General features: G+C 35.6%; 1 protein-coding gene across 5 annotated transcripts; it reads right to left on the reverse strand.

Annotated features, from left to right (window-relative positions):
• Nucleotides 1–1853: 1853 nt before the first annotated feature.
• ephx4 (epoxide hydrolase 4) lies at nucleotides 1854–23452 on the reverse strand. 5 transcript variants are annotated; one of them, XM_048199601.1, is made up of 8 exons: nucleotides 22246–23366; nucleotides 19608–19787; nucleotides 18487–18572; nucleotides 15772–15929; nucleotides 14108–14236; nucleotides 12554–12657; nucleotides 8668–8816; nucleotides 1854–2772 (listed from the first exon to the last, which is right to left on the reverse strand). In XM_048199601.1, exons 1-8 carry the CDS (start codon nucleotides 22486–22488, stop codon nucleotides 2529–2531), a joined length of 1293 nt encoding a protein of 430 aa, XP_048055558.1. In that variant the 5' UTR covers nucleotides 22489–23366; the 3' UTR covers nucleotides 1854–2528. The 5 variants fall into 5 exon arrangements, with proteins under 5 accessions (XP_048055558.1, XP_048055559.1, XP_048055562.1 ...); XM_048199604.1 differs by lacking the exon at nucleotides 8668–8816 and adding an exon at nucleotides 13922–14031 and having other exon boundaries at nucleotides 2639–2772; nucleotides 22246–23452; XM_048199603.1 differs by lacking the exon at nucleotides 1854–2772 and adding an exon at nucleotides 13922–14031 and having other exon boundaries at nucleotides 8684–8816; nucleotides 22246–23445.
• Nucleotides 23453–23736: the final 284 nt, after the last annotated feature.

The following is a 23736-nucleotide window of genomic DNA, read 5'->3' on the forward strand; positions in this document are numbered from 1 at the left end:
CTAGAGATTAGAACGGCCCCCTCTTTGGTTTTAAATCTCTTTTAAAACCTACTTGTTTTCTCTAGCATATAGATTTTTTTTTTAATTTTTGATTTTAGTTCTGGACTTCCTGCTTTATGGTAACACTTAACTATGTTGCTCTTATTTTTGTTTTCTATGTTATATTCTTCTTTTAATCTTGCTCTGCTGTAAAGCACTTTGGTCAGCCTAGTGGCTGTTGTAAATGTGCTATATAAATAAAATTGAACTTGATTGAACTACTGATACTGTAATGAGAGTTAGTTGGCATGTAGTTGCAAAGTTACTTATAGTTAGTAGAATGTCTAAAGTAAACCATAAAAAATTAAATTGTAACACTTTGTAGGTCCTCTATTACAACTAATTTAATATTATATTTTAAAATGATAGAAGTGATATGTCTTCAGATTTTGTCTAAGAAGCACTCATTAAACCTCCTCCTCCAAAAAAAAAAAAAAAAAGTAACAATAAAGAAAAGTGACATTTATACTAATTAGTATATATATTTGTAGAGACTGTGCTTGAATTTGATTAAACAGGGAGTGCAGTTGGCTGCTGACTAATTTGGTCTGGCAACAGGAGTAGTGTTTATTGCATTACCATACTAACTTGGACTGAAAACAAGATTGAGTGTGTTCAAATGTGATGGGATTTGTTGGATAAACCATATGGAGTATGGAGGTTTTTTTTTTTGTTTGTTTTTTTTTTTTTTTTTTCAGATGTCTTTATAAGAATTGGTTACACTTTATTTTACAGTGCCACAGTTACACTGTAATTACTCAAATAAGTACTGAGTAATAGTAATTAACTACATGTACTTACTATAGAGTTACAGTTAGGGGTTAGGGTTTGGTTTAGGGTTAGTTACTTGTAATTATGCATAATTTACTGTTATTACTATAGTAAGTACATGTAGTAACATGTAACTATGGCATTGTAAAATAAAGTGTTACCTAAGAATTTAATATATATAAAAAACTTACTGACCACATTCCAATGTTGTAATAAGCATTAAAATAATAAAGGGAACAACAACTACACAGCAAAATCCCCAGAGTTAAATCAGCTCTGCTCAGAGTACATATGGTCCCTCTCTATATAGAGTTAAAATAACACTGAAGCAGAGTTAAAGTTAATGAGATAATATGCTGTTTGTGGAGTTGTTTAATTTAATGTCTTTTATCTTCAGTCGATTACATCTAAGGCTGCGGCTGAAAGTCATTTGTTGTTATTATGTTTCTCTTCAATGATTCTGCTTGTTAACAGCAGGTGTTCATCACTAATCATATCTTAATTAATCACTTAATTATCTCATTAACTTTAACTCTGCTTCAGTGTTACTTTAACACTATATAGAGCGGGACCATATGTAATCTGAGCAGAGTTGGTTTAACTCTGGGGATTTTGCTGTTTAACAAAATATTAAATAATAATTAAATAATAATAATACAAGTTTTATTAACTTTAATATAATTATTGGATCATTATTAAAAGATAACTTTTGAAATATTACTTTATTGAATATACTCAATACTATACAAGCAAAGTGTCAATTTATGAACAAAGCCTTTGAAAAAAAATATAATTGACCAAGGTGGCACAAAGTATTAAATATTAAAATTAAATGTTTATGAATTCTGGATTATTTTGAATGTTTTCTAAAATTATTATATATTTATTATTTTATTCTAAAATTATTATATATATTTATTATTATAAATTATTCTGGCAGTCTTGCCACAATAATTTGTAACTGCAGCTACCTTTTTCCCTCACAAGAAGACCAACCAAACATTTGTAGATCCTTCTTATCAATAACCAAATGTAACAGACAGTTCAAGTGAGTGGGTTCCCAATATTAGGGCCTGTTTATTTGCTTATAAAATCAAAATGGTGCAGAGCTGGTTCTATTGTCTTAGATGCAGTGTTTAGGAGAAGAGATACAAAAAAAGTGTACAATATTGAAACATCACTTTGTTTTATCATACAGGAGGATCAAAATAATGACATTCTCAAATGTTTAAGCCAAATATTGTCAAAAATACAAAAAAAGAAGAGGAACAATATTTTCCACTTAGACAACACTACCTGAAGACTGTCACGTGTTTAAGAGTAGCAAAACTGATGATACAAATGGCTGACAACCCCACAGCTCGGTCTTAAAAAGTCATGGCACATCTTTTATGCTGCAAAATGGTATGTTGAAAGGCACCACACATTACAACTTACAGATATTTTGCAACACACTTTTAAACACTGTCACCAAGAAACCTTAAGGCGAATGTCATGTGCAAACTTGAGAAAAATAGATTAAACGTACTACTCTCTATGCAACCCCTCCAATTTAAATGTGCTTTTGTTCTTTTCCGCTTCACTGAAGTTTGATTTGTTTCTATATCTTAAATGTATCAAATTTAAATTGATGATTGCATTAATCATTACATTGGTTTGTGTTCACAGGCATTTCCCTGGTTGTCTCTTCAGACAAGCTCAGAGGAGGAAGGACTCCATTATAAGTTCCTGTAGCTTTTCCGGCCTTCTCCCTCCTTAATGAAAGTCCATATGAGTGTATTGACTATGTCGGGCTGGTCTTGTTGCAGCCAGTGACTGGCTCCAGAGATAATATTGAGGCGGAAGTGATTTCTGATGTACAGACGGCAGGCCTCGGCCATGTCCTGCTCCAGGAAGGCATCTCTCTCTCCCCACAGCAGTAATACAGGAGACTTCACCTCACTCTGACTCAGTGGGAGGACACTGCCGAATACAAATAATACAAAAATTAGGGCTGTCAATTGGTTCAAAATGTTAAATGTCAAAATAATTACACAATATGATGATTCGTTAATCGGTAACACTTTACAATAAGGTTTCGCTAATGTTATTTAATGCACTAATTAACATTAACAATGTTACAGTATTTGTTAACATTTGTCAATGTTACTTGATAAAAATACAACTGTTCATTGTTGGTTCATGTTAGCCTGGGGGCCTATACCATGATGGTAGTTTAATAAAATCAAGGTTACAGAATTAGTTTAACGTTGACAAAACCAAACCAATTCAATCAGGCTTTGTTGTTACCATGATGCTGATCGTCAACTTTCTCTGTCAACTCAGGCTTTGATCCTGAGTTCATGGAGCATGTGCACATGAAAGTGTGACATCAGTAGCGAACAGCCAATCACATGCCTTGAAACCGTGATTAAATTCTTGCAAGAGAATCAGCAAAATTTTCTCTCATCTGCTGAAGATTATGAGATTGAAGAATATGAAGTACATAAATGCATTTGCACAACAAGAAGAAAATACCTTGCTAAATCAGTGCAAGTGAAAGTTGTAACGTTAGTTTATATAGTTGATAATATATATATAAAGCCGAGCCACTTTTATGGTGCCTAAACCCAGGTTTGGCACAAACTAAACTGAAACATACCTGCCTATCCACCTAAACCAGCTTCATGGTATAGGCCCCAGGGCAAGTAAATAATATGAACAAATACTTTTAATTTTAATGATTTATTAAATGCTGAATAAATGCTGTAAAAAAAAAAAATTTCATTGTTAGTTCATGTTAACTAAAGTAGTTATCTAATGGTAACAAATGAAACCTTACTGTAAAGTGTTACCAATTAAATAAACAACACAAGAAAAAGAACAGAACAAAATGAGGGCTTTAAGTACATATGATAAGAACTGATCAAGAAACAGGAAAAGGGGAAACCAGGAAAAAATGGAATAAAATAATCTTCAAACTAAGAGTCTCTGAGCACAAAAAAACAAAATCGTGACATAATCGCACATATTAACACTGTGTCTACACCAGACTCAATCGCTGTCACGTTGTGCCAAAACAGCTTGAAGCTGTACACATTGGATGCGACAAAGCAATCTATTTGTTCTTCATATCAGAAGAATTAGAACAGGGCATCAGTTTACCATTGAGAATTTGTCATGAATTTGTCATGTCGTGCCATGCTGCATCTACTGTAGCCACATCCAGCCACTGGATGATGCAGATAGTTTTTGCAGTGCTGTCGAATCAATGCATTAAAAGAATGTATTTGAGAATGCAGCATTTTTCAGTTTTAGTAATTGTTTAATGCTATTTCACGATTCAAATGGGTCATACATCTTAGAAAATGTGGAAATCCATATAAATATGAAATAATCACATTCCTAAAAATGTCACACCTTTTTATTTTAGTTTCAAATTATGAAAAGGTGGGCTTGAGGAGGTGTGAGGAAAGACTAGGGAGAAGTTCCGAGGCAGGTGGGGTCACTGAAACAAGGATAACTGTTGACTGGATGATAGAAGTGGGCTGGTGGAGGTTGCGGCTGAGTGGCGAGGTCCTCTTTCATATCACCGACCGTGAATGGCCAGAAGGTATTGTGCCAGCGTGCAGGTGGTAGCTCCCACTGGTAGTATTTGGAACAGGTGGTCATCCAGCCCACTCCATAAACAGGTTTTTAAGGTGCCATCAATCCAGGACACCAGGTGGCAGAGCTTGAGGAACTCCTCCAAGTAGTCTTCCAGGGGACGGCCATTTTGTGAAAGGGAAAGGAAAAGTTCTTTGAGGAAGTGACTGGAAAATCCTGCTGTTCTTATCTTTGTTACATCTGGTCTTCTGTCATGATATGGCTCAGACAAAATGAGATAAGATGACTTGGATGGCTAGATGACGACTGAGACGATTTGAAAAAGGCTTGAAGGTAAAACTAGAGGTTTACGGTTGGTATCCAAAGGCAATGATGATAATGATAAAGGTATTGAGGGCTGATGAGTGACAGGTGTGCGTGGTTAAAGAAATAGTTCCACTAAAAAATGAAAATTTTCCCGTAACCTACCCTCAAGCCATCCTAGGTGTATATGACTTTATTCTCTCAGCCGATCACAATTGGAGTTAAATTAATATTAAATAATATCCTGGCTCTTCCCAGCTTTGTAATGGTATTGAATAGTGTCAGAGTTTTTGAAGCTCTAAAAAGCGCATACATCTATCATAAAAGTAATCCATATGCAAGTTGGTTAATAAATGCCTTCTGAAGTGAAGTGATGGGTTTTTTAATGAAAAATATCCATTATGTAAACTTTATAAACTATAATCTCTGGCTTCCGGCAATGGCCGTTCACGCATTCACGAGAGAGTTGAGTTCCAGTGGAAGGGTGACCTCTGGCCCAATGTAGGACGTAGCTCCTCTTATAACGAAATCCTCTGACATTTTTCTTTAAAACTTCTTGTTTTAGACTTCTAATTCGTGACCAGCATTTTGTTTTTCTCTATCCTCTGCTCTTTCGTGTTTGCCAATTCTGACCTAAGCTTGCGCTAAAAAAAAAAAAAAAAAAGTTTTTCAATATTGTTACATTATGATGAGACCCTGCTTAGAAAATGGGCAAAATTCATCCTCAAGATCAACATTATTGAAAAACTTTCCATTAGTCAAAAAGCACATAGCAAATAGTGGAGCTCTGCATCCATCTACTGGTAAAAGTCATATATTTTTTTACTTTTAAAACTGCATTTTCCAAAAGATGGGCAAAAAATCTTACAATAAACCATGTCAAATTATGTTTTCCCCATGAATGAAAGTTAGAAATGTGGGTGAATTTTACATAAAAAGCCGTTTTTGTATAAAAACCTATTTAAAAAAATAATTTTTATTTATTTATATAAATATAAAAGATATGATAAATCCTCCAAAAACTGCACAAATATGAAGTAAAAACAGTAATAAACAAAGTAAAATTGCATTTGTTAAAAAACGACCCTGAGTGTGACTTTTTTTTTTACACTAACATAAAAACAAGATATCATTCCAATTTTTTTATTTGTAGATCTAGAAAGTGTTAATCCCTGTACAAAGTTTCATGCCATTTGGACAAAGAGAACTTTTTTTTTAAATTAATTTAGCAAATGCCATTTGGGGTCACAAAGACAATCCATGACAAATACCAATATAGGTAAACATGAAATATTACATTTACTAAATAAGAACTATAAGTGCTATTTTAAGAACAGTCTATAGGGGTTTTCAACTTTTTTGATGGTATGGATCCTCATACATAATGATTCATTTGGAAAAGACCCTCTTCTTAAAAAATTAAGGCAGCTATATATAGAATATGTATAAAGACCTATTTGTACTATGTGAGAGTATGATATTATGCTAAATTAAATAATTAGCTTTTAAATTATTACAGCACTGAAGCCAAAGCATTTTTCTACCATCTACAAGATCTATTTTTTTTTCTCTATAATGTTTCCACTGACTCCCTAGAACCCACTTGCAGCTTTCTAACAGCCCTAAAAACCCACTATGGACATAGTGGTTCGTTAAAGAGGTTAAGACATGTTTAAAGGTTTGGACACCTCAGGCTCCTCTCCTCAGTTCTCTGATATGGACTTCTGTGTTTCTAGTTTCTGTAGAAACTGTTATGTCAGTGCCCTCCTACACACACCCACCTGCCCACCTACATGCCCACTCGCACACACAAACACAGTCAGCGCAGCTCTGCCCTGAGACATAATCAAAGTGTGCTTCAAGAGCAGATGGAGGGCTCAGTCAGGCATGCACTTCTCACATGTTTCAAACACATGCACTCCGCAAGCAAATTAAAGCAGAGTATTTCCACAATTGTTATATTAAAATTAACTGAAACACCGATTTTGATTGTTTAGTACTCTCAGAGATACACCCAGCAGTTGATCTGTTGCTGATACAAACTCAATGTGAATGATGTTCACTACTACATAGGCTGCGAGTTAATGGCTGTTCATGCATAGTTCAGAGAGCATGAAATCTATCTCTCTCCCTCTTGACAGGGACATATGCACTTATGAAATTAGTTCCCATTCTGTCCACCTGAATCATGATGATACAGATTTCTTTGATGTCTATAACATTTTAAAATAAAATAAAAAAAACCTTCTCAAAAAAGTTGCTTCATATACAGGTGCATCTCAATAAATTAGAATATCATGAAAACATTTTTTTTTTCTGTCATTTAATTCAAAAAGTAAAACTTAAATATATTCTAGATTTATTAGACATAAAGTAAAATATTTCCAGACTTTTTTTGTTTCAATTTTGATGATTACAGCTTGCTGCTCATCAAAATAAAATAAAAAATCAGTATCTCAAATTATTAGAATATTTAATTTCAAGTTCTATTAAATTACTATTCTCAGGGTGTAAATACTGGGTTTAGGTCAGTAATCCCAACAGCAGTCTTGGGGAAGTCTGCTGACTTGACAGTTGTCCAGAAGACGATCATCAAGACCCTCTACAATGAGGGTAAGCCACAGAGGGTCATTGCTGAAAGAGCTGGCTGTTCGCAGAGTGCTGTGCCAAAGCATATTCATGGAAAGTTGACTGGAAGGAAAAAGTGTGGTAGGAAAAGGTGTACAAGTGAAAGGAATGACCATAGGCTTGAGAAGATTGTCAGGCGAAGCCGATTTAAGAACTTATGAGAGCTTCAAAAGGAGTGGACTGAAGCTGGAGTCAGTGCATCAAGAGCCACCGCACACAGACGTCTTCAGGAAATGGGCTACAACTGTCACATTCCACGTACCAAGCCACTTCTGAACCAAAGACAACGTCAGAAGCGTCTTACCTGGGCTAAGGAGGAAAATAACTGGACTGTTGCTCAGTGGTCTAAAGTCCTCTTTTCAGATGAAAGTCAATTTTGCAGTTCATTTGGAAATCAAGGTCCCAGAGTCTGGAGGAAGAGTGGAGAGACACAGAAAACATGTTGCTTGAAGTCCAGTGTGAAGTTTCCACAGTCAGTGATGATTTGGGCTGCCATGTCATCTGCTGGTGTTGGTCCACTGTGTTTTCTGAAGTTCACAGTCCACACAGCCACCTACCAGGAAATTTTAGAGCACTTCATGCTTCCTTCTGCTGACAAGCTTTATGGAGATGCTGATTTCATTTTCTAGCAGGATTTGGCACCTGCTCACACTGCCAAAGCTACCAAAAGCTGGTTCAATGACCATGGTGTTACTGTGCTTGATTGGCCAGAAAACTCACCTGATATGAACCCCATAGAGAATCTATGGGGTATTGTCAAGAGGAACATAAGAGACACCAGACCCAACAATGCAGATGACCTGAAGGCCACTATCAAAGCAACCTGGGCTTCCATTACACCTGAGCAGTGCCACAGGCTGACTGACTCCATGCCACGCCGCATTGATGCAGTAATTCATGCAAAAGGAGGCCCAACCAAATACTGAGTGAATAGAAATGAACATACTTTTCAGAAGCCTGACATTTCTGTTTAAAATATCCTTTTTTTTATTGATCAAATTTATTGAGATAGTGAATTAGTAGGTTTTAGTTAAATGTGAGCCAAAATAATCACAATTAAAAGAACCAAAGACGTAAAGTACTTCAGTCTGTGTGCATTGAATTTATTTAAGACACAAGTTCCACAATTTGAGTTGAATTACTGAAATAAATGAACTTTTCCACGACATTCTAATTTATTGAGATGCACCTGTATATGTGTATATAAAAAAATGCATTTCAGGCACTAGAGGGCGATGTTTTCTAACAGTAACTATGCAGTATTTTTGCGTGTTAAGACACCAACAAACCAGTTAAAAGACATAATTTGTTATAAGATTTTTAAATAAGAAACACAAGTACCTGAAGACATTTCTAAAGTAGTTAAGAGCCCCTGTGAGGGCCCCTGGCTGTGAGAGGGCATACAGGTATGCTTCAATGTCTTCTGTGGTGAGCCAGCGGCCTTTACAACTGATGCCTGTGCTGCGGCTGGTGAATAGACTCTTCAGCGCCTGTAAATGCACATTAGCAAGCAATGAGAAAAAAGTCATAATTTGGTCCCACTTTATATTAGGTGTCTTTAACTACTGTGGACTTTAACTACTGGAAACTGAAAGACCTGGTTTTAGACTACAATAATTTATTAGTATGGTGTATAGGGCCCTATTTTGCGGCCAATGCAGCATGAATTCTTCTTGGGAATGACAGATACAAGTCCTGCACAGTGGTCAGAGTGATTGTGAGCCATTCCTCTTGCAGAACAGTGGCCAGGTCACTATGTGATGGTAGTGGAGGAAAACATTTCCTTACTTGCTCACCCAAAACACGCCAAAGTGACTCAATAATATTAAGATCTTGTGACTGTGCAGGCCATGGGACACTGTCAACTTCACTGTCATGCCCGTTAAACCACTCTGTCACCAGTCTTGCTCTGTGTACCACCTTCAGGCACCACCCTTAGGGTACAATGTGTGAACCATTGGGTGCACATGGTTCTCCAGAATGGTTCCATAGTTCTTGGCAGTGACGTGCCAATCTAGCACAAGTAGTGGACCTATAATATTGCAGCTCAAACCATCACTTATCCACCCCATGCTTCGCTCTGGGCACAAAACAGTGGTTCGTACTTTGTGGTGGTATACTGACATTAGATATCGCAGCTCTCAATACACCACAAAGGCTTCCTGGTCGCAGATGCATCAGCAAGACACGAACCAACAATTTGTCCACTTTTGAGCTCTGATATGTCTCCTATTATGTTGTGTGGATCACAATATTTTATATCCAGCTGTATTAATTCAACCTTCCCATTCATTATTGTGTTCATGTTGTATTGCAAAACACTTTTGCCATTTTTTTGGTATGGCTAATTTTAAGGGTTGGTTAAGGAGTATGTTCACAAGTGGAATTATAGATGTAATCACAGAAATTACAGATTTAATTGCATGTCGGTATTTTTAAAAAGTAAAAGTACAACTTAAAACTTGAATGCTCACAATAAGTGCTTTGTATCAAGTGAATAAATATTAGTACATAGTAGTTAAAGACACTTAATATAAAGTGGGTTCCATAATTCAATCTGATCCAACCAAAGTAGTAACTGAAAAGAAAGACAGCAATTCTATAGATGTTATGCTAAATAAATATTTGTCATTTTACAAAGGTGGCTGAGAAATTAAGTTTAAATATTTTGCTCTAATTGTTACTTGTTTTATATTATGTCCTTAATTTACATTATACTAGACAACTACACATTGGATTATTTAAATATACTGTATTAAATACACGCTTACTATAGGTTTCCATTTAGGATGTGTGATATGCATGAAACACACTATAAGTAGTGTCTATCCAGAGCTGATTCATAATGATTGAGCTGTGTGTGTTGAAGACAGATGGATAAACTTGGCCTACTGTTTCACTCTGTATTAGTAATTCTGACACAAACAAATTCACATGCTGGAACGAAAAGCTGTTCAGTTATGAAGAATCATCCAGAATGATGGGTAATTAAAACAATAGAGATAACAGCAACTCACACTTTAGTAATCTAGCATTTCTCAGTTTATAGGCTACATACAGTGCTCAGCGTAAAAGAGTACACCCCCTTTGAAAAATAACATTTTAAACAATATCCCAATGAACACAAAAACAATTTCCAAAATGTTGACATGATTAAGTTTCATATAACAACTGTTTAACTTGTAACATGAAAGTAAGGTTAGTAATATAACTTACAGTTTTAATCAAATTAGGGTGATGCAAAAATGAGTACACCCCACTGAAAGTCTCTGGAGCAAAGCTACATTTTAGACTACAAATGTCTAATATAACAAGAATTCAACCACAGGTGAGTCTAATTATTCATTACACAGGTGTCCAGCAGACAGTTGACTATAAAAGGGTGTTAAACCCCTTCCCATTTCATGCTGTCAGCAATGGCACCACATGGAAGAGAAATGTCACAAGATCTGAGAAAGAAAATAAATTCTTTACACCAGAAAGGTGAAGGCTTCAAGAAGATCAGCAAAGCTTTACTTATCAGTCAGAATACTGTAGCAAAAGTGGTACAAAAACTTAAAAAAGATGGAACTGCAACCATCTCACAGAGACGTCCACGGAAGTTAACACCTCGACAGGAGCGTCTTCTGATGAGAAGGGTTGAAGAAAATCGGCATGCAAGTTCACTGCAGTTATCTGAAGAAGTAGAAAGCCAAACTATGGTGACTATTTCCCTTGACACAATACGGCATACACTGCAGAGGAATGGCATGCATGGGTGCTGTCCACGAAAGAAGACTTTCCTAAAGCCCAGGCACAAAAAGTCCACCTAGAGTTTGCCAGGGCCCATGCTGACAAAGATGAAGACTACTGGGACTCTATACTAGGACTTTAGTGATGAGACCAAGATAAATGTTTTTGGAACTGATGGCTTCAAAACTGTATGGCGTCGCAAACGTGAGGAATACAAAGAAAAATGCATGGTGCCTACAGTGAAACATGGTGGTGGCAGTGTCCTTATGTGGGGCTGCATGAGTGCTGCTGGTGTCGGGGAGCTGCATTTCATTGAAGGCATCATTAATTCACAGATGTACTGCTCTATACTGAAAGAGAAGATGCTACCATCACTCCGTGCCCTTGGTCGTCGTGCACTTTTCCAACATGACAATGATCCTAAACACATTTCTGAAGAAGAACAGGGTGAAAGTGATTCAGTGGCTCCTGATCTGAACCCAATCAAACACCTATGGGGAATTCTGAAGAGACGAGCTGAGCATCACTCTCCATCCAGCATCCAGTCTCCATTCTTGAAGAATGGAAAAAGATACATGTTGCAAAATGTCGCCAACTTGTTCATTCCATGCCTAGAAGACTTGGTGCTGTCATTAAAAATCATGGAGGCCGTACAAAGTACTAGATGTAGTAGTTTTTGTTGTGGGGTGTACTCATTTTTGCATCACCCTAATTTGAGTAAAACTGAAAAATGTGTAATCAAAGTTATATTATTAACCTTACTTTCATGTTATAAGTTAAACAGATGTTATATTAAACTTAGTCTTGTCAACATTTTGGAAATTGTTTTTTGTGTTCACTGAGATATTGTTTAAAATGTTACTTTTCAAAGGGGGTGAACTCATTTACACTGAGCACTGTATGTATAGTTTCTTCTGAAATCAGTTCAGAAATTCAGAATCTATTGTTTGCAAGACATTCATTACAAGTAACATAGGTATATACAACAATTTTGAGTCACTAAGATTTTAAAGTAGTCTCTTATGCCCAATAAGGGTTTTTTTTTTGTTCATTGTGAAATGTTATTACAGTTTAATGTTTACTATTTTGATGTATTTTACAACAAAATTTGTTCTGTTGATGCCAAAACAGAATTTCCAGCAGCCATTATGCCAGTCTTCTTCAGAAATCATTCTACAATGCTGATTTGCATAGAAACATTTCTCATTATTATCACATTTGAAAATTGTTGTGCTGCTTATTATTTTTGTGGAAACCAAGATACATTTTTTTTTTTTTTTTTTTTTTCAGGATTCATTGATGAAGTTTTTATTTCACATATTTTTTTGTAACAATGTCTTTACTGTCACTTCAGATCAATTTAATGCATATGCATATTTACTTTGTAGTTATTAATTAATAACTTAGCAGAACATTAATTTCTTAAAAAAGAAAAAGAAAAAAAAACCTTACTGACCCCAAACTTTTAAACAGTATTATACTCAGTCAAGCTCACCTTAAAATCATTGATGGAGAGCATTAGCTCTGGGAAATGTGGCAACTGGAAGAAAAAGTAGTAACTTGACTTGAGCATCTGACTGGGGTGACGAAGGGCATAATCTGGACAGAGAAGAGACAAATTTAAAAAAAGAACTATAGTTTATCAGTTTCGGTTCCCATTGACTTATCCATACAATGGAAGTCAATGGCAACCAAAACTGTTTGGTAACCAACATTCTTCAAAATATATTCTTTTCTCTCGCAGAAGAAGAAAAAAACTGATACAATGATTCATCGTGCAGTGTAGACAACTTCATTGATCATAACAGAACTTTGTGAGATTGTGATTAACTAAAATGAGTGACAGCTTTTTTTGTGATTATAAAAGGAGCGCTCTTTGCATGCTTTCTGCCATGCCAAATAATGCATGCAATAGCCTATGCTTGCTTTTCTGTTAAAATTAATAGTGGTCTGTGAATGTGGACGCTTTGATAACAAATCATTTATCAGGAGTGTTTTCACTGGGATGTGTATGTTGTGGCTAGGCGACACGTAACTTGAAACAATTTCATGGATGTACTGAAAAAAATCTATTAATACTTTTACCTGTGGGCAGGAACTGGACAAAACATGAATGTTGCAGGTGAGAGCGAGAGAAGGTAACATATTTTTGAGGGAGTGGTACAGAATCCCACGGAAGAGGGTCTCTACCTCAAGGTAACAAACCCATTTTTCTAATCACATGATATAAAATGGCAATCAAATGGATTTGAATTTTGATTTTGAATAAATTAATAAAGAGATTTTTTGGTCACAATACATCCTAGCAGTCATTTTAAAATCATTTAAAAACTGGTGCACTGCATGGAGGACATGCATCACTCTGGAGAACTGTCCTCAGAAAAGCAAATTTTATTGATTTTTCAGCCATCAAAAAATATTATTCACTTTTTGTAATTTGTAACCTAATTGTAAAACATTTAGTGTCTTATACATTATCTACATGTTAAAAAACTGTTATATATAGAATATCTACCTTTTAAGTATTTACTAATTTAATTAAAAGATGAGCTAGGAGGCCATTTTATCTAATTCTGTCATGTTGTAGGTAGCTTTTATTATCAGTCTTTGATCTTTTTTTTTTCCACAGTGTTGTCTCTAGGCAACATACCTTTTGATTTCAGTAATGAGATCCAGTTTATGTAAGAAAATTGAATCTTCATAACATGTGCATTACAGACTCAATACACCCAATTTAGAGGAGATAAATTTCAAAAGAACAAGAAATGCAAAAGGTGTATTCGTGTACGTGTCACTCTTGGCAGGTACTGGGTATTATTATGAAAGGGTCCCGTGTCTCTGCCAAAAGCCTGCCTGTAATTACCTCCTCCTCCAGGCTGGAGTGCACAAGACAGATGGAGGGCAAAGCCCCATGATTCCCTGGGCCTAACCACAATATTTCATTGTGAATGATGCAGATCATACTAATGATCCCTAAAAACAAAGCAGAGCCTCTGAAACTGGCATGATTGAACAGAAAGTCTGTCTGTCAGATGTATATGGCTCTTACCAGTAAACACACAGGGGTGAGGACTGTTCAGCACTATGAGTTTAGTCACCATTTCAGGGTAGTGAATTGCACAGAGCCATGCGATGATGCCACCCCAGTCATGCCCCACGAGAAAACATCTGTTGTATCCTGAGGAGAGGATCAGAAGGAGGAAGCTGACATGTTTGTGTTTGTTGTGTTTGTATGCCTCATAATTAATAGGGAAAGTGAGAGACAAGACAGGAAATGGTAGCGAAAACAAGGGGAACAGGATTGGGAAATGACTCAAACCAAACTCAAACTCATATTTTCCAAATGACCATAACCAGTTTACTCAGTTGAGTTTACTTAATTGGCTTTCTGTGGCATATTTTATATGATTTCATATATTTTCTACAGAGCCCTGCACATGATATGCATGGGTAAAAACAAGATTTTGTGGCAATGAATTAAGAATTGGTCCATCACTTTTTAATAGGATCAGGAAATGACACAAGCCAAACTCAAACTCATATTTTCCAAATGAGCACCAGAGCATAATGTCTTAACCACTAGGCCACAGTTCCAACCTAAAAGTTTGTCCTCTAATTTAATTGCCCCACATGACATTAGGAATCCGTTCCTGCACTTATTAATTCATGGACACTGTTTTTTATTAATTTGTTTCCTTGTTTTAGTTAAAACATGGTAACATTTTTCCTAAATTAAAATGAGGAAATGAATGCACCAGTCACGATTGACCTAAAATGAGGTAACTAATTATTAAAACATGAATTACATTTCCCCCCATAATTTTCAACATAAAAATTATAATTTAATTTACATTCATTCCTAGTGGTTACTAGACACATTAGGCAATGATGACTACAGTTTGAGTTCGGTTTGTGTAATTTATGGACAAGTTCTTAAATGATAGCCACAAAAAATCCATGTGTGGATTAGAATATAAATGAAATCATATAAAATATATGGACACAGAAAACCAACGAATTAACCTCAGAACTCAGAGCTATCTCAAATATTAATTTTATTTAACAATATATAACAAAACAATGATGTTATATTGGGCCTTGTGTTTTACTCTGCAATATAACTACTGTTTACACTGTGGTTCATGTGCGAGTCCTCTTTTTTTGCAAAAATATCATGTTGCAGTTCATTTAGTGTCATATCAAGGACTGACTAAGGATGAATGACACCATTGCTGTGAGCCAGGGTGGAAGTTTCCACCGTCTGCAATAGAGTGATTCCAATGTCAAGGAGCTGAGACCCTGAAGCAAGACATCATCATGAATCCTAATAACGTGTCATTGATGGCCTGTCATAATACACCGCCAGCCGCTTACACACATGCCACTGTGTGCAAGCAGACAGATGAATTTAACTTTGACATGATATATAGTTCATTTACAATTGTCCTTGTCCTTAAGTCTCACTTTAACGTAGCTTAACTAGTAACTGTGTATTTGAAATCTAGAGACAGCTAATTAGACTTCACGTTAAGCAGACTAAACTGAAAACTAAAAAGTCAAGGACATCTGTGAATGGGTCACCTTCATATTACAGACTATTGGGAAGAGTACTACATTAGCATTCACCACTACAACAGCCTTATCAAAACCTCTAGACAGGCTGGAATGTGAAATGGAAATAGGGCTGAGATAATGGAGGCAGTCTGTTCTTACCCAGATACTCCACAATGTCCTTGATGTCAGTGACAAGGTAGTCCAGTCGGTAGCTCTCAGTGGAGGAGGGCAGGTCAGACTCCCCATAGCCTCGCATATCCACGGCAACAACACGGAACTCGCTCTTAAATTCCCTCAGCTGGTGACGCCAAGAGAACCTGGAAAAACAAGGGGTACATCTTTGATACAGTATGATTTCTAAAGGTTACACAAGTAATACAGTTTGCGGTAACACTTTATTTTACAATGCCATAGTTACACGTTACTACATGTATTTACTATAGTAATAACAGTAAATTATGCATAATTACAAGTAACTAACCCTAAAACAAACCCTAACCTTAACTGTAACTCTATAGTAAGAACATGTAGTTTATGTAGTAGTTACATGTAGTACTCAGTACTTATTTGAGTAATTACAATGTAACTACGGCACTGTAAAATAAAGTGTAACCCAGTTTGCTGTTAAATTTCTATCAAGAGGTTTCGACTTTTGAAAGCGCTATATAAATGCATCATTCATTCAATCAATCAATCAATCAATCAATCAATCAATCAATCAATCAAATCAATCAATTATTTTATTGTACTGACAGTCATAGTTTTAGTTTTATTCATTTCCATTCAAAAGTCTAGATTTTTTTTAAAAGAAATGAAATTCTATTTTATATTATATTGCACTAAATCGATCAAAAGTGACAGTAAAGACATTTATAATGTTTAAAAATATTTCTATTTCAAATAATAATAATAAAACACTTTTCTGTTCATCAAATAATTTGTAAGAAACCAGTATTTTTAACACTGATAATAATAAAAAAAATGTTTCTTGAGCGCCTAATCAGCATATTACTATTTTCTGTAGGATCATGGGACTGGAGTAATGACTGCTGAAAATTCAGCTTTGCTACCCCAGAAATACATTACATTTTTAAAATATTTTAAACTTTGCAGTTACAGTTATTTTAATTGTAATAATATTTCACAATATTGAAACTGTTTTTACTGTATTTTTGATCAAATAAACGCAGTCTTAGTGAGTATAAGAGGCTTCTTTTTAAAAAAGGTTTTTACAAATTGTACCGAACCCAAACTTTTAAACGGTAGTCTACATGTAACAGGTCTCTAATGATGGGTAAAAATACAGTGTAAACCTAATAAGAAGTAAATATTTAAGTAGATAATAAAAGATAATAATTAAGTAGAAGATAAGTAGAATAATTAAGTAGAATATTTCCAATATTTTACTTTTTTTCTCCATAGTATAAATGTAAATATAGCCCATAAATGTTAATTTAGCTGCCTTTATATTTTAGAGGATCTTGCAAGTTCTGTGAAAAAGACCTTGTGGTAAGAGCGACTTTATTGGACTTTAGACCTGAATGGGTAATTTCAGTTTTTTTTAACCTACAATAATAGTACAAATTAAAATGACGTGTGTTGAAATTGTGCCACTGGTTAGCACTTTAACTGAAATGGCCTGTTCAAAATCAAATGTATGGAGTGAAAGTACCCTGAAACTAGTTTGACATAGTAAGATTATAGGAAGATAGTACACTCTGCCACACTGGTAGCACTCCCTCATTGGTGACTGCATCTTAAAGAAGGAGAAGAAAAAGGGAGAGAGAGAGAGATGAGAAGCATGCAGAAGAAGGAAGCCTGACTATGATTCTGATGAGTCAGGTGCAGAAGAGGTTCTCAGGACCCAGGACACACACACGCATACCCTATTCTAACCTCAACACTTCCCTATTTGCTCAGCAGTGAGATAAACCTTTGACTTGCACTTTTTGAATGCAGCAAACTAAAGTGGAGCAGAAGTCCGAAGAAAAAGGCGTCCTTCAGGTCTCCTCTACTCGTCCAAGAGTTCATCACTGATTCTGGAGCAGTAGATTGACCAGTGAAGCAGAAAGAAGCCATGCCACATTAATTAGGCACAGTCCTGTCCTGATCGCAGTTCTGCTGTCTGGCAGCTCACTGAAATGACAGCTTCACTGGTCCCAAGATAGTCTGAATGTCACGACACTCCATTTCACATTCCAGTACAGTAATACAATATATTGGCCTTTTTACATTTTATAACAATAATACATCACACCTCAGATATTACAGTTTTTTTAAAATTGCTTACAATTTTTCAAACTATGGCTCCTTTTCTCGAAACTCCTTTTCTCGAAAACATTACACATCTCTTGCAGAAGTAACACTTCATTCAAAACTATTTTAACTCGGTGTTTTTGTATATTAACTCTAAACACAAACCATCAAATGATTAGCCATATACATGCCCAACTACACACAGATGTGAAAAATATAGAGGATTTTGTCACATGTACATGTATGTGCACAAATACACTGTATATACAGCATGCATGCAAAATTGTTGTACAATTGATTAACTTTATAGTTACTGAACTGAACTGACTTGAGCTGAATAATGACACTGTTGGCTTGTTAGAGCTGCTAACAGCTTGAATGCTGAGCTGCTAACTGCTTTAAAACAATCTGTATTGTATAAATGTTTAGACATTGTGTCTTTAAAAGAGAGAAGTAGGCCTATGTGTTGAAAGGGAAGGCTTGTGCCTCGGAAATTATCTCTGAATCCATATGTATAATGTGGACTGATTCCACAGCAACATATTTCCGATCTGTGTCTGGCAGCATCCCAGTAGAGAAGTGTTTCCCTTGTGTGTGCGAGTGTGTTTTGAGTCTCACCAAAACTCAGGGAATCCATGCAGAAACAGCATAAGTGGCTTTCCTCGTTCCCCGGCAGCAACATAGTGAAATCTGAGTCCAGACTCCTAAAACCGTACAGAGACCAGAGGCAGTTATTCTTCACCGTACATGGAGGATATCATAAAAGCAGCCCGGTTTCTTTAATCACACAAGGCCTGTCCATCCTGATGTAAAATCCATTCTCACATTACTCTCTGCTTGATAGAGCTATAAAATGTAAAAGGAGAGAGGGAGTCTTGTCCGCAGGCTTCAGCTAATATTAAAGCAATATCTTCCATTGACATTTATGAGAAAATTCATACCCTGTTAAATGACAGCCTGGTTCAAACTGCATGTGATAGTATCCTCGGGTTGTGTGGCTATTTTAAGCACTTTGTTTGCAATACAAAATTTTCCTTTGAATACAAAGTTGTGGGTTCCTGTTCAAATACAGAAAACAACCCACCTCACAAAATACCTGATAATTATATTAAGTTTTTATTTTTTATTTTTTTTAACTCTGCAGGAAAATGATTTATGACTGTTTTCCAGGGCATTAGGATATTGCTTATTTGTGACCCTAGACCACAAAACCAGTCATAAGTTGCATGGGTATATAAGTAGCAATAGCCTACAATACATTGAATGGGTCAAAAATCATTAGGATATTAAGTAAAGATCATGTTCCATGAAGATTATTTGTACATTTACTAGCGTAAATATATAAAACATTTATTTTTGTGAGTGGATATGCATTGCTAAGGACTTCATTTGTACTACTCCCTCAGATTCCAGATTTTCAAATAGTTGTATCTCGGCCAAATATTGTCCTATCCTAACAAACCATACATCAATGAAAAGCTTTTTAATCTCAATTATACATCCTTATGACTGGTTTTGTGGTCCAGGGTCACATTTAAGGTCAGTTGTAATTTTTTTGTCATAGTTTTTATATCAAATCCCCCACTCCCCGTAGTTGCAAGGACTGTTTTACAATATTTTCCCTCAGAAATGGCTGTATACAAAAAGGTTACATACTCGGTAACAAAACTTAAAGTGGTTGTTTTCAAGTCTAAGACTTCAAAGGACGCTACGTTTTAGAGAAAGGTGCACTAAATTACCTCACATTTGAACACTATGTTCAAAGCTCTCATCACAGCTATCTTGAGACTGCCTAAGGAGATGTTTTCAGCACTGCTCGGGTGGACAGCAAAGTCCAGACAATCGTTTTGTGGGAAACTGATCACACTGCTGTCCACCCAAATGGTGCTGAATTGATGTTCACTCATGGTCACTGCTTTCTTCCAGGAGAAAACCCATGGGGACAAAAATCACAAATGAGAGAGAAAAAAAAGAAGAAGAAAATTCTATATTTTGTGGCTTTCCAAACCTGCATGACTGTCTTCTGCAGGACACAAAAGAAGATATTTTTGTTTTTGTTTACCATTGACTTCCACTGTATGGACAAAAGTCATACAGGTTTGGAACAACATGAGGGTATATTATGTATGTATTATGTATGAGTATATTATGACAGAATTTTCATTTTGGGTGATCTATCTATAATGTCTCAAATGTTTCTCAATGAGATTAAAAGGAGTTCAAATTCTGAGAAAACAAACAGTAATTTTACACATCTTCTCAAAAATACAATATTGTTCTCAGCAATGTCTCAAACTGTAGGTTTGGCAACATACCAGACCTGAAAATATGTGACCTGATCCAGCAAAATGAGTCACAGTGACCCAAATTTCAAAATTGAGATTTTGGTATCAATGGAAAGATGAGACAATAAGCTTTCAAATGATATCCTAGTCAAAATGAATTTGAATGGTTTTAAAGATATACCCATTTGAATTATGGTTGTCTGTCCTCTTTTTCAAATTGAAAACCTGAGAAAATCGCTTTTAAAGTTTTTTGCCCGTTTTTTTTGTTGATGTCTTTCAAAATCCATTGCATTTAAAGGGATAAACTATTTATTTTACAGCTTAATTTGACCAAAGACATTTTTATATATGTATAAATGCTATTAAACCAGGCTGAAGCTCAAATTATTTTAAAGTATTTATTTGAATTAACCCTTTAAGACCTGAAGGCTTTTTTAGAGTTCTTTTTTTTTTCTTTTTCTGAGCGACACACATAAAAGTAAAGACTCATAACTCCAAAACTGTAGCAAGGAGAGTCAAAAGGTAGGTATCATTTGATACAAATATATACAAAATATATATAATTTTAAAAAAATAATTTTTCTTTTTTTTTATTTGACATGGAATAACTCAGGAACACAATAAGATCGCTAAAAAAATCTTTTTTGGTGATGCTCTCCTATATGTGAGCTGCATCTGGTTCAAATTTCGTGGTGATATTATAAAGAATAGTTTGAAAAATTGTTCATTTTTTCCGCAGCCAGGTGGCGCCAACGGGCGGTAAACTACGGTTTAGAGGTGCTTCTCAGCAATCGTTAGGAGTTTTTCAAAATGGTTAGATGCATTAAAAAGATGAGACTCTAAGCTTTAAAATGATATCTATTTTGTGTTATTCCACGTTGAAAAACGAACATGGATGGGTCCAGGAACATTGGATACACACTGCATCCCGGAGAGATGAGAGACATGTTTTTAGCCAAGTATGTTAAATCATTCCGTGAGTAATATCTTGTGATCAACGCAATATATTATATTGATTTTGGATTCATTTTAATCTTGAGAATCTGCTTTAAATATTGATGTGCGATTTTTATGATCTGTGCATTTTTCATGAAGTTATGAGCACGTGAAATACATACTTGTATTCAGTTAGCTGCTGTGCTATTTTTGTTGTAAACACATATTTCTCAGACTCATTAGAGGGTGAAAACAACACAACAGAAGCATGTTGGAGGCTTGATACGAAAGTTTAAAGTCTTTGGTTTTGTATGCAAAAAGAATTTTTGTGCTACCTATATGGATTCAATTTTTATTGGCTTTTAAAGAGAGGCGCAAATGGGAGTTTTATTTTATAAGGCGCGCTAGTCTGACGGGAGGATGGCTGGAACGATCACGTGCCTGTCAGTCGAAACGTTAAAATTCAGTGTTAAAAATCAGCGTTTAGGTCAGTGTTTTTACATTTCTAAGCTTTTTGATCGGTTTTATACAACATGTAACACCATATTTGTAGAGCAGAGATAATGACGTTTCAGGGGATACTGGGAAATGCTCATAAGTGACGAGAGGAGTTGAGAAGTTCATTTCCAGCTAATTTAGTAAAACCATGTCAAATTTAATAGCCATTTAAATACCTTTACTCAATTATCTGGACTACGAAACTTTGGGAGATTATTTTTGAAAGTCTGTTCTTTGAAATTAGCTTTTAAAAAAAAAATCGATTTTTTCATTGTTTTTCCACATTATCGGCCCATATCTTAAAATAGAACGTTGCGACTTCCGACTCATTTCGCCAGATCGGGTCACATATGATATCATTCACAAATATTAAATTCTTTGAAGATTTTTTTTCTTTTTTATATGTAAGTACTCTTACTGCACGACAACAACCGTCTCATTTATTTCTCTTAAAATTTTAGGAGAAACATCTGAGACAATAAAGTTAATATTTTAAAGAAATATAAATGAGAACTCCCGAGCTAAGCAAGAATGACATCTGAGCAATAAAAAAAAAATCCTCTGAGAAGCAGCGAAGGGCAAAGTTATATTTATGTAAACATTCTTTCATATACTGTCACGCATCCATCTTAAACCAATCTCTAACGAAATGTCTTACCTTGATTCTAACATAACAGTGGGTTCCCAAGGACGTGTCATTCAGGCACGCGGGGGGTGTCTCACGAACCGTCCACTGAAAGGTTGTTGACGGTCGTAGGATGATATTCCAGCCAAGTTTGAGCAGCGCTACGCCCGTGCATAGCGCGCAATATCCATAGATGAGAGACCAGTATCCCATAACTCTGATCTTCAGCGTCAGCGCGACTGTCAACAACAGCAAGTTATGAAGCAGTCTCGCCATCTTTACATTACTGCAGAAATGCGCTTGTTGATCACGGCTTCTATTGATTTGTTTACTCAACTGCCTGTGTTTCAAAAACGACGTGCATCATAATCGCACCGTCACGAGCGCATCCTGACCGGGGAGGATCCCTGTGTAGAGTCGCGCTTACGTATGACAGGAAAGATGCTCAGTCCCAAAGGTGTTCGCACCTCGGACTAAACCATTACACCCCATCTACACTGACTAAACTAGAAGGCTCCCATAATAGTCAACGCAGCTGCCTGGGCCCACCTAGCGCTCAAGCGCGAGCTCATGGACTGTCCACGCGCAGAGTTCTGGACTCTCGCGAACGCTCCCGGTAACAATGAGCAGAAGCTTCGTCAGTCATATGAGAGATCTCGTTTTAGTCGCGTTCACAGTGTAAATGAGGCTTACATCTCTTTCTAGTATTTTACAAAGGATACAATAAAATATACTGTGCCTCATGGTGCATTAAAATAACGATTTCTCGAGACCAATGAGACCTTAAGCTCCGCCTAGAGCATATTAGACATTCATAACGCAGAGATTTAAAAACTTGGTGTTTCTAAATGAGATGCAGGGACGAAAAGTTGTACAATCTTACTATTCTGCTGTTGACTCGCATTTAGGAAACACAAATTATCGTTAAAGACAAGGATAGTCCAAAAGACGCAAGTACATTTTAATAATTATAGCTTGATGATTATTTGATGGAACGTGATACGATGGGAAAGGAAAAAGGGTTAACAGCTGCAGTGAAATACTTGATTCAGTTTTGATATTTCTAAGACATATTTGGCAATTTTATATACCAAGTTTTGTGAATTTATATAATATAATTTTTATTTATGTATAATGATTAACAGTTCAAACGACATTCTCTAAAAATATTTTTGTTTGTAACATTTGTTAGATAAAGCAATAAATAAAAAATAAAATAAATAAATAAATAAATACCTGGAAAATCTCTATGAAGTGTTTTTCACGTTATGGCAACAGATGGTCAAGCCAATGTTCATCCCCATGTTTATATATATATATATATATATATATATATATATATATATATATATATATCGGTAAAAACAGTAATATTGTTAAAATAAAGTTTTCTAGTTCAATACATTATAAAATGTCGTTTATTCCTGGGATGACAAAGCTGAATTTTCAGCAGCCATTACTCCAGAGTCACATGATCCTTCATATGACATTCTAATATGCCAGTTTGGTGCTCAGGGAACATTT

Source organism: Megalobrama amblycephala, linkage group LG8, assembly GCF_018812025.1.
Source record: "Megalobrama amblycephala isolate DHTTF-2021 linkage group LG8, ASM1881202v1, whole genome shotgun sequence".
Lineage (NCBI taxonomy): Eukaryota > Metazoa > Chordata > Actinopteri > Cypriniformes > Xenocyprididae > Megalobrama > Megalobrama amblycephala.